Source organism: Papio anubis, chromosome 5 (genome assembly GCF_008728515.1).
Source record: "Papio anubis isolate 15944 chromosome 5, Panubis1.0, whole genome shotgun sequence".
NCBI lineage: Eukaryota > Metazoa > Chordata > Mammalia > Primates > Cercopithecidae > Papio > Papio anubis.
In genome coordinates, this window is record NC_044980.1 from 173,609,700 (window position 1) to 173,621,399 (window position 11,700).

The 11,700-nt window shown below is 49.7% G+C and overlaps 1 protein-coding gene across 1 annotated transcript; it reads left to right on the top strand.

Annotated features, from left to right (window-relative positions):
• The first annotated feature begins 3,539 nt into the window (after nucleotides 1-3,539).
• LOC101000729 (olfactory receptor 2V1) lies at nucleotides 3,540-6,108 on the top strand. The gene is given in 4 exon segments (XM_031666700.1): nucleotides 3,540-4,390; nucleotides 4,393-4,444; nucleotides 4,447-4,499; nucleotides 4,501-6,108. Coding segments are annotated over 4 exon segments (969 nt in total). The 5' UTR covers nucleotides 3,540-3,580; the 3' UTR covers nucleotides 4,555-6,108.
• The last annotated feature ends 5,592 nt before the right edge of the window (nucleotides 6,109-11,700 follow it).

Sequence of the window (11,700 nt, forward strand, 5' to 3'; positions counted from 1 at the left end):
AATTTTCTCTTTTTTACAGATGAGGTCTCGTTTATGTTGCCCAGGCTGGTCTCAAATTCCTACCTTGAGCTATCTTTCTGCCTCAGCCTTTCAAAGTTTTGGGGTTACACGTGTGAGCCAGGGTACCCGGCCAAAAAAATTTTTATTCATTCAACAAATATTGACTAGCGCATAACAGATGTGCCAGGCACTGTTCTGGGAGCCAGGGATCCCGCCACGAGCACTCGTGGCACCGCGGAACATGGGTTCCAGTTGGGAAAGCAGAGAACAGACACCCACATGTGCAGCCTGGGGCCCGCCTTGCCCATTGACCTGCTGTGGGAACCAAGGCGGGGAAGGGAGGCAGAGGAAGAAGGTTTCAACTCTGAACGGGTGCTGAGGGAAGGCCTTGCTGAGAAGTAAGGAGGAGGAGGTGAGGGAGCAAGGCAGGGCCGGTCTGGGAAGAGCCTTCTGCACGGAGGTGAGAGAAAGTGTCCAGGCCCCGGGGCTGGCCTTGTCCTGCAGCGTGGGAGCAGCTCCAGGAGGCTGGGGAGACGGGCAGGGAGGGAATCCCGGGAGAGGGGAAGGAAAGGCGTGGGTGGTGGTGGAGGGCTGCTGAGAGTCTTTGGAAGTACTTTTGGTTTTATTCTTGAGATGGCCCACCCCAGGCTGGTGGACAGATAGACTGGACAGGCAGGAAGGCAAAGAAATGGACAATGGACGTGGAAGGGTGGTGGTGGAAAGCGGTGGGTCGGGGCAGCTGGCAGGGTGCGCAGCGGGTCGGGGAGCCGGCAGGCGCGGCTGGCCGGGGAGCTGGCAGGTGCGTGCTGGCTGGGAGCCGGCAGGGCGTGGCGGGCCGGGGAAGGGTGGAAGGAAGGGAGCTGGTGGTGGTGGAAGAGGAGCCTCAAGGAATGGGGAAGGGAGGTCCCGGATGGATCTGGGATTATCCTGAATTCTGAGGGAGAACAGGAAAGGCCTGAGGGGAGGAAGTGGAATGGCCGGATAAATAGTGGTGGAGGGAAGGGAGAGAAATGGCATCAGTCAGCCACGAGTGCTGTAGTTTAAGAGACGGGGGGAGGCTGAGTGGGGGAGTGCACGTCCTGGGAGGTGCTGTGGCTGGTGCCTCTGGACGCGGGTGGTGGTAGGGCTGGGCATCCCTTCTTCTGCTGGGGATCTGGGGGGACCTGGTTTGTTTCGCTGCTTGGTAGAACCTGTGGCTGATATGGCTGAGATGGTGCTTGGTCGCTGTGGGGACAGATCTGCTCCTGTAGAAATCCCCTCCACATCACTCCAGGGGTCATCCGAGGCAAGGACCCCTGGGCACGCCCTCCTGGGCACGAACCAGGACAAGCTCCCTTACCTAGGGACACAGATCAAGCAGCCAGCTGCAGGGTCCTGGGCCTGGGCGGGTCCATCCCAGTTTAGGAAATTCCCTGGGGTCTTGGCACAGAGAGCGTTGCGTCCCGTGGAGCAGCCGCATTTAGCCTTGCAGTGAGGTAAGGTGGACATGGATACACCAGCATGCAGAGGCCTCACAGATAAACGGCCGCCCGTGTGTGGAGCAGGTCCTCGTCTTTGTAAGCAGCTGCAGATGTTTCCTCCATTTTCACTCACCGTCCCTGGTAGAAACGATTCAAACAGCAAACTCCTGTGACACTCAGACCACGGCCAGTGAAGTGGGGGCCTTTCTGCAGAAAATGGAGATTTCAGCCACAGGTCACTCCCTCATGTCTTACTTTATTCAGTCACCACGTATGGGTTGAGGTCCCGCTATGAGCCAGGCACCATTCTGGGGGCTGCCAAGGTCATGGCGATCGGAAACGGTGCCTTCACTCTGGTGGATCTCACAGACGGGCACAGTCCAAATACGGGAGCGTGTGCGTGTCAGATGGCGCCGGTGCCCTGGAGAAACGGCAGCAGGAAGGGGCTTGGGAGAGCGAGACGTTCAGCTTTTTCATCCGGCTTCCACAGAACAGCTCTCTATGAAGACCAGCATCTGAGGAAAGACAGGAAGCAGGGAGGGAGGGAGACCTGGGAAAGGGCATTCCACGGAGGAAAACGAGCAGGAAAAGTAGGCATGAGGCAGGGGCCCCTGTGAGCAGGCAGGGCTTGCACGAGAGACCTCAGAGGATGTCTGAAGTGCGTGTTTTTCATGTGTCTGTGTGTCTCAGTGTGTAACTGTGTCTATGTGTGCCTGTGTATATGTCTGTATTTGTGTATAACTGTGTGTGGGGGTCTCTGTGGTTCTGTATATGGATGTATGTGTGCCTATATGTTTCTGTGTGTGTCTGTGTGTATATTTCCATATCTGTATGTCTCTGGGTGTGCATCTGTGTGTGTGTCTTTGTTTCTCTATGTGGCTATGTGTGTGCTTCCATGTATCTATGTGTTTCTGCGTGTGTATTTTCATGTGTATGTATGTGTGTCTGTGTGTCTATGTGTGTCTGTGTGTCTGTATGTGTCTGTGTGTATTTGTGTCTGTCTGTATCTCTGTGTGTGTGTGTGTGTGTGTGTTTGTGTCTGTATGTCCGTGTCTGTCTCTGTGTCTATGTGTGTGAGTGTGTGTGTGTGATGTAGGACTTTACTTTCTACTGTAAGAACTGGGCTTTATTTGGAGTAATTTGGGATGTCATCGACATACTTTCACTAGGAAAGTTGCACAAATGCCTTTCAGTTTAGCAGACTCTGCAAATGCTGTGACAATAGACTCAAGGGTTGAAGGATAGAAGCTGGGAGACCAGGGAAGAGGTTACAATAACCCATCGGAGAGAGGAGGGTGGCTGGGACTGGGGTAGTTTTGGTGGGGGTGGGAAGAGCGAATTAGATTCTGAGAAACACTGAGGGTACGGCCAAGGGGCTTTCTGATGGTTTGGACCTAGGGAATTAAAGATTAGAGAAATTGAAAATAGTCCCAGGATTTTTGACCTGAACAAAATAAAGACTAAAGAACATCTCATGTTGCCATGATCTTTCCTTTTTTTTTCGAGATGGAGTTCCACTCTTTTTGCCCAGGCTGGAGTGCAGTGGCGCAATCTCAGCTCACCGCAACCTCTGCGTCCCGGGTTCAAGTGATTCTCCTGCTCAGCCTCCCGAGTAGCTGGGACTACAGGCATGTGTCACCACCCCGGCTAATTTTGTATTTTTAGTAGAGAAGGGGTTTCTCCAGGTTGGTCAGGCTGGTCTTGAACTCCCAACCTCAGGTGATCCACCCACCTCAGCCTCCCAAAGTGCTGGGATTACAGGTGTGAGCCACTGCGCCTGGCTTGATCTTTCCTTTTTGTAACACATGTAAATGATCTCTTGGGCATGAAATAGTCCAAGGCCTGTTAGAGACAGTGGACCAAACCCATGTGGCCCCAGCTATGTGAGCCTGGGCTTTTTGCTGGCTGAAGGAGAATGTCCAGCAGTCGCAGGGCATGGAGCCAGTCCCATTTCTGCCTCTGGGTTGGACGTGCACGAATAACCGCGCGTCCAATTTAGAGCTGGCAGGGCCTGTCTGCTTCACGGGAGGGCGAGAGTGATATATAGCGTGTCGGGCAACATTCGAGCGGAAGAATTTGGAGCACGATAGAGACATGTCCCTCAGTCTCATAATTTCTCTATGTTCTCAGGTGACTGTGAACGACTAAGCCATGGGAAGATGGTGAACCAATCATACACAGATGGCTTCATCCTCGTGGGCATCTTTTCCCACAGCCAGACTGACCTTGTCCTCTTCTCTGTGGTTATGGTGGTCTTCACAGTGGCCCTCTGTGGGAACGTCCTCCTCATCTTCCTCATCTACATGGACCCTCAACTTCACACCCCCATGTACTTCTTCCTCAGCCAGCTTTCCCTCATGGACCTCATGTTGGTCTGTAACATTGTGCCAAAGATGGCAGCCAACTTCCTGTCTGGCAGGAAGTCCATCTCCTTTGTGGGCTGTGGCATACAAATTGGCCTCTTTGTCTCTCTTGTGGGCTCTGAGGGGCTCTTGCTGGGACTCATGGCTTATGACCGCTATGTGGCCGTTAGCCACCCACTTCACTATCCCATCCTCATAGATCAGAAGTCTGTCTGAATTACTGGGAGCTCCTGGGCCTTTGGGATAATCGATGGAGTGATTCAGATGGTGGCAGCCATGAGCTTACCTTACTGTGGCTCGAGGAACGTGGATCACTTCTTCTGTGAGGTGCAAGCTTTATTGAAGCTGGCCTGTGTAGACACTTCCCTTTTTGACACCCTCCTCTTTGCTTGCTGTGTCTTCATGCTTCTCCTTCCCTTCTCCATCATCGTGGCCTCCTACCTAGCATTCTAGGGGCTGTGCTTTCTGGGCCAGCTCTCATCAGACCATGGAAAAGGCTCTGGCCTTGCTCACACCCACCTGGCCCAGCTGTCACCCGTCTTCATAGGTGACGTAATTCTAAATCTACCTGAGGCCCTAGGCGCTTCCCGGCCCCCAGCCATGACAAGGTGGCCTCTATCTTCTCACAGTCCTTACTCCATGCTCAACCCCTGTTTACAGCTTGAGGAACCAGGAGGGTGATGGGGGCACTGAGGAAGGTGAACCGCTGCAGGATTGGCAGCCAGCACTGAACCCCAGAGTCTGGTGCCTGCTGTGCCACTTCTTGCCTGTGTCACATTGCTAAGTCACTCAACCTTTGTGAGTGTCTGCTTCCATTCACCTGTTGATGGTCACTGGGTGGTTTATAGGTTTTGGCCATTGTAAGAAAAGCCACTATGAACATTCCTGTACCAAAAAGAAAAAGAAAAAAGAAAAAAAGAAAAAAATCATGACACGTGCACTCTGAGGGATTTTGAAAAGATCACAATGTGTCAATCTAAAGCTCCATGAAGAAGCAGTGCCTTGCTATTATTGTCATTGTGGATTGTTTATAACATCCTTGGACTAAATTTACTCTATTTTTTATTTTCTTTATTTTATTTTTTGTGTGTTTCTGCTGTTTAATGCTATATTTCTTAATTCTTGGCAATAGCGGTCTTTTATCGGATGCGTGCTAAGTTCTAGGTTCCTGTTCCTTTTCTATTCTTTCTAAATTATTTAATTGATGACTCTGGCTAACAAATGTGGATACCTTAAGTGGAAACTTTCTAAATGGCAGAAACTCAGTCCATATAACTCTTCTTGGACAGTTCTTTGCCTTTTTCTGTGTTCAATTAGAGGCTTTATAAAACCTCCTTTAAGTAATAAAAATAAACCCCTGCAGTTTAGCAGTTATCCTCATGGGGGGAATATCTTGTTTTTTGTGTGTTATGAAAGGAAAATATCTTGGGCCCCCAAAATCACTAGGATAAAGGGAAAACTCAGGCTGGGAATGGCTCAGGGCAAACCTGCTTCCCATTCTATTCAAAGTCACCCTCTGCTCCCTGAGACAGATGCGTCTTCTGATGGCCTCCTTTGGAGAGGCTCGTCAGAAACTCGGAGAATGCAAGCACTTGTCTCCCACCTACCTGTGACCTGGAAGCCCCTCCCTGCTTCGAGTTGTCCCCGCCTTTCTGGACGGAACCAGTGTATTTCTTACATGTATTGATTGATGTCTCATGTCTCCCCAAAATATATAAAACCAAGCTGTGCCCCGACCACCTTGGGCACGTGTCGTCAGGACCTCCTGAGGCTGTGTCATGGGCGCATCCACCACCTTGGCAAAATAAACTTTCTAGATAAACTGACACCTGTCTCAAATGTTGGGGTTCACAGTGTATTAACAGTACCAGACCCTGTGCCTTATAAATAGCAGTTGCTCAATAAAACATGATTGAATGAATGCAAGAAGAGAGCATCAAGTGAGGTAATATAAATGGAAGCATTTAAAAACTTGACACTGTTCACATGTCAAGTTTGCTGTGGCAGCTGTGATTCATTTTAGTACCTCAAGTTCTTTAACAGTTTAAAACTCTCTCTTGGAGGATGAAGACTGGAAGAGAAATAAGGAGAGAAACTGAGTCATTATTTTGAAACTTCTGTATCAGTCAGGGTCCATTTAGGAACAAAATCACATCAGTTATTTTAACAGAAAGTTTAATGTAAAGAATTGCTGGCCAGGTGCGGTGGCTTACGCCTGTAATCCCAGCACACTGGGAGGCTGAGGCAGGAGGATCACGGGGTCAGGAGATTGAGACCATCCTGGCTAACACAGTGAAACCCTGAGTCTGCTAAAAATACAAAAAAATTAGCCGGGCATGGTGGCAGCACCTGTAGTCCCAGCTACTCAGGAGGCTGAGACAGGAGAATGGCGTGAACCCGGGAGGCGGAGCTTGCAGTGAGACCAGATCGTGCCACTGCACTCCAGCCTGGGCAACAGAGCGAGACTCCATCTCAAAAAAAAAAAAAAAGGAAGAAGAATTGCTGGCCAGGCATGGTGGCTCACGCCTGTAATGCCAGCCCTTTGAGAGGCTGAGGCAGGGGGATTACTTGAGGCCAGGAGTGCAAGACCAGCCTGGTCCTAGCTACTGTAGTCCGAGCTACTTGGGAGGCTAAGGAGGGAGGACGGCTTGAGCCCAGGAGTTCAAGGCTACAGTCAGGCAGGGCTGCACCACTGACTGCACTCCAGCCTGGGTGACAGCGAGACCCCATGTCTAAAAAAACACAAAAATTAAATAAAATTGCTAACCAGATATTGGAGAAGTGAGTGGCCAAAACCAGAACACTAGGGATCCCTGGAGCTCAAACATCCGGGAGCTCACAGTGACCACGGCGTTCCGAGCTCAGCAGAGACCCTGGAGAGGCGTCTCCCGGGCCTTGGAGGGCTGCCTGGCCCTACCCTGTGGTACCTCCGGAGCACGGGGGAGAAGCAGCGGCGTCCAAAGCTGGGCCCAGGCTCCCGAGGAGCAGCTGCCGTGTGGTTGCTCCCGACACTCCAGGTGTTCAGAGGAGGGCCTCAGGTCCCGGCTGCTGAAGTGTGGGGGCCGGTCGGCTGGTGCTTGTTTTCCTAAGGGCAGGATGAGACGAGTACCAGAAGTGTGAAAGCAAAATCTGCAAAGTGGAGCCAGCTTCCAGAATGAAGAAACATTGCTGGGACGATTTGGACAGGAGAACACAGGACGTCATGAGGACTGGTTTCTTTCCCCTCTTGCTGGCTGACAGCCTCCTTCTAGTACCCCTCCTGGCAGAGCCTGACGGGATCCTGACAGCAAAGCAGCCCCAGCGTCACAACTCAGAGGACAGGAGTGTGGGCTGCGGGCTGAGGCAATGGCTTAAAAACGGGTGCAGGACCCTCTCGTGGCCTTTCAGTGTCCACACAGCATTTCACTCACATCTGAACTTCCATTAAACAGCAGGGACATTTTGCTTTTCCTAAGAATGTGTTGGTGTCCACACAACGCTGGCCTTCAGCAGCCATGGCATCGCCTGTGGGCACTGTCATCCCTCATGTACAGTCACGATCTTGACTGAATGGCAGCCTCCACCACCGAGGTATGTAAAACGATAAGAAGACAGAGAGAGGACAAATTAGCTTGCGCACAGGGACACACCCCCCCCCCCAACATGGCAAATGATCTTGAAGCCATCACTGGAATTTAGAACCTTCTTCTTCATTTTTGATTCCCTGTGTCCTTTGCCCCCATCTTTCCAGGGTCTGGTTTCTGAACTGACACCTGAAAGAATTGGTGTCATAATGAGAACACCTGCTTCCGGGCAACGGAATAACACAGGACCTGTCAGCTCCACAGACACCAGCCCGTCACTGCCCTTCTCCTGCTAGAAAAGAAGTTCCTTGATCAGAGGCGATGCTATGCAGAGCCCTCGGGGTGTCTGAGGCGTTCTGCGCACAGACAGCGGCGCTGTCAGATGTGCGCGGGAGGGGAAGGCAAATTCAAATCTAGAAAAGGTGTCTATTGCAGTGAGGTCAAATTGCCATGCTGTTCATGATGAAAGGGATCCGATCTAAAAACCTGCTTCTAGGAGGCTGGTAGCAAAAGGAAAGGTGCCATGTTGGGGCCCAGAATGAGTTTCTGCTGATGGAAGATTGGCCACTCAGTGGTGGTGGTAACCAGGTCAGCTTGGTGAGGGTACAACCGTGTTGGTGCACCTACGCATAACCTCGATGCCTACAACCGTGACCACGTTGTGCACAGTCCATCGAGCAAGCATCCAAGCTGTTCCACAAAACGCGACGTTCTGTGGCATGTGAAGTTGGTTAAGATCTCTGTAGATTATATTACGCAGGAGGAGAAATGATGGAGTCCTGAGGCAAGATTGTTGAGATGCACTGTTGTGGTCCTGGAATGTACACAGCCGCTTTTTGTGGTCCTTGCAACTTGTTACAGAGAAAAAAATACTTTTTCATATCAATAAGTGCATATTAGGGCCAGGCGTGGTGGCTCACACCTGTAATCCCAGTACTTTGGAAAGGTCAAAGCAGGTGAATCACTTAAGGTCAGGAGTTCGAGACCAGCCTGGCCAATATGGTGCAACCCTATCTCTACTAAAAATACAAAAATTAGCCAGGCATAGTGGTGGCGGGTGCCTGTAATCCCAGCTACTCCGGAGGCTGAGGCAGGTGAATTGCTTGAACCCGGAAGGCGGAGGTTGCAGTGAGCAGAGAGTGCACCATTGCACTCCAGCCTGGGCAACAGAGAGAGACTCTATCTCAAAACAAACAAACAAACAAAAACCTGAATATTATGTATAAAAGGCTATGCCGATTTGTTCCAGTAAGGATGAGCACGTCTGTAACAGCCACTGTGGTTCGAGTCACCATCTGATTAACTGCACAATAATGCACAATAATTTTCCATCTGGGTCATGGGTGACAATTAATTTTAGAATTATCTTTAAATGAATATATACGTCAGTCTTCTCAACCTTCACCCAGATGCACCTGTGATCATCTACTAGAGCAACCATGCATAGGAGAAGAAAAAATATTCAAAGCTTTTAGGAATTAAAATTATTCTCTATTGACTTTTTCAAAAAAAGACCACCTGGAGAACCTGCTGATCAAACAAGGCAGTAAAGGTAAACATCACCATGACCACATTTTAGCAGTATTTCAGCAGTGGAAGATCAAGGGTAGATGTGTAGGAGTGTTAGAATCTGGATTTGAGAAGCTGGAAGTGGCTTGGTGGGCATGAGACGTGAGGAGTCTTAATGAGGAAACAATTGCCTGATAAGCAGTATTCTGGTTTTGTGCCACCACACTCCAGCCTGGGTAACAAAGCGTGACCCTGTCTCAAAAACAGACAAACAAATTACAGGATTACAGGTGTGAGCCATCCTCCCCAGCTGAAACTTAAAATATTTTAATTTTTACAGATTGGGTCTCCGTCTGTTGCCCAGGCTGGAATGCAGTGGTGCAGTCATAGCTCTCTGCAGCATCAGACTCCTGGGCTCCAGCGATCCTCTCACCTCCACCTTCCAAGCAGCTAGGATTACAGGCATGAGCCACCATGCCTAGCTTAAAGCAATTTTTCATATTCGCACAGGCAGGAAACATTGACCTACCTGATTGGAATGAAGATTTGTCACATGTATGACACAAAATCTCCCCATAAGTTGAATGAACAACTTGATGGGAGAAGATTTGGTAAGGAAGTTGGGGGGGGGGAAAAAAAAAGAAACTGGCCTGTGCGTATTTTAAACCATTATTATAGAAAATTTCAAGCACACACAAAAGGGAAGCAAGTATCACAAAGTCCCATGTTGCCTCACACGCAAAAGGTTCCCGGTTCAAAACCAGGCAGAAAAGTCTCCTTCCACTTTTTCCTTCATTACTTTGAGTTTGTGACATTAGGGACTAGAACATCCCACTGCTATCTCCACCTGGTTATAGAGGCGCAAGGAGAAAAAGGCATCTACGCCATCGCCTTCCCACATCAAGCATCAGCACCTTTGAAGAACTGAGCCCACCTCACTTGCGGTGGACACTGCACAGATGACCTGGGCCCAGAGCCCGTCCACTCCACAGCTGCAGGCTGCCAGATGGAACCCCGGACCTGCTCTGTGACTGCAGGTGAGCAGGGACCTTAGAGATCATCTCATTCACCCTCTCATTTTGTTGACGTGAAACAGGCTCAGAGATAGGAGTGGCTGGCCTGTGGTCACAGAGCAGGTCCCTAAACTGTGCCCAGGACCCAGTTGGCACAGCCTCCAGGCTCAGGCAACACTGGAACTGAATCCAGATGGATTTCCAAAGGGCAGAGGCAGAGCTAACCTGGTTGCTTCTCCTGGGTTCATTGGAACAACCAGCTAAGCAGCCCCAGAAGATCACTTCCTTCCACCTTCTGCCTAAAATGGCACAGGATGGTCCCACTTGTGAAAGCCTCCAGAGCCTCCCTTTGCCTTCTGGACTCTGCCTCACTGCTCAGCTGGAGTCCTGAGGCCTGAAAGACCTTGCTAGTGCTGAACTGTGTCCCCCTGAAAATTCATATCTCAGAGCTCCAACCCCTAGGACCTCAAAATGTGACTGTATTTGGAGATAGGGTCTTTAAAGAGGTGATTACACCACATGAGGTCACTAGGGTGGGCCCAAATCCAATTTGACTGGTGTCCTTATGAGAGGAAATTTGGACAGAGCCACTCCACAAGAGGAACCAGGACTTCCAGGGGTTGTGAAACTCAAACCCTGAGAGCCAGCAGAGGAGCTGACCGGCCCCGGCGGCCCCTGCAGAGGGCCCGGACACTCAACACCACAACCTTCCTGCAGACCCACGTGCTCATCAACAGAAGCTTTTCTCCCCTTAGATTATAAAAGACAGCTGTAGAAGATAAAAGCCAGTGCCCATCTCCTCAAACACCAGGACTTTCCACATCACACAACACAGCAGCACACACTGACGCCTCCTGCAGACACACAGCTGGGGGAATGTGCCCGTGTTGACCATAAACTGGATCTTATGATGGGTCCTCATTTCGTTTCTGTAAAACACACGTTTTGTTTTTTTTAACCCATCTATTGGCAAGGTCTCCATTCCGGCAGCTTTGGGTTGAATGATTTCCATCACGCCCCTCCCAGCTTCAGTCTTGCGGTGGCTGCTCACCTCCTTCACTTATTTGGCATCTCCTTAAATTTACTCTTATCTTTATTCGTTATATAACTACTTTAGCTTAATTACAAGCAACACTAGCAAGAACTTCAAGTTTCAAGGTGCAAGTTACCTGTCACGTAAGGCTGCATTAAAGCATTACCCAAACATTAACTATGCTCTGGGTCACAGGGATCACTTTGCACAATGCAGCTGTCACCTGAGCTGCTTCCTGGGAAACACTAACTGCCTCATTGCTGTGTTTGCGGGTGTGTTTTTATGTTTTAGCATTCTATAACCGCTTTATTGGGGCACAATTTAATACAAAACAATCTACTGATTGTAAGTCTACAGCTCAGTGATTTTTAGTCACTGTATACAGTTCTGCAACCAGCACAAAAATCCACTGTTAAAACAGTTCCTTTGCCAGAAAAATGTCCCACATGCCCACCTGCAGCCAGCCCTGCTCTTGGCCTCCAGCCTAGACAAGCTGCCTTCTGTCTGTACTGATCTACCTTTTCTGTAAATTTCATATAAACTCCACTCATAGAAACGATGTGAGTGGAATTGCTATGTTGTAAGTTTCACTTTGCTACACCAAAAGGTTAAACATAGGGTGACTATACAACCCATGAACTCCACTCCTGGGTATATACACAAGAGAACTGAAAACGTGTTTATGTGAAGAATTGTACTCAAAATGTTTATGGTATCATCGTTCATGATAGCCAAAAAGTGGAAACAACATAAATGTCC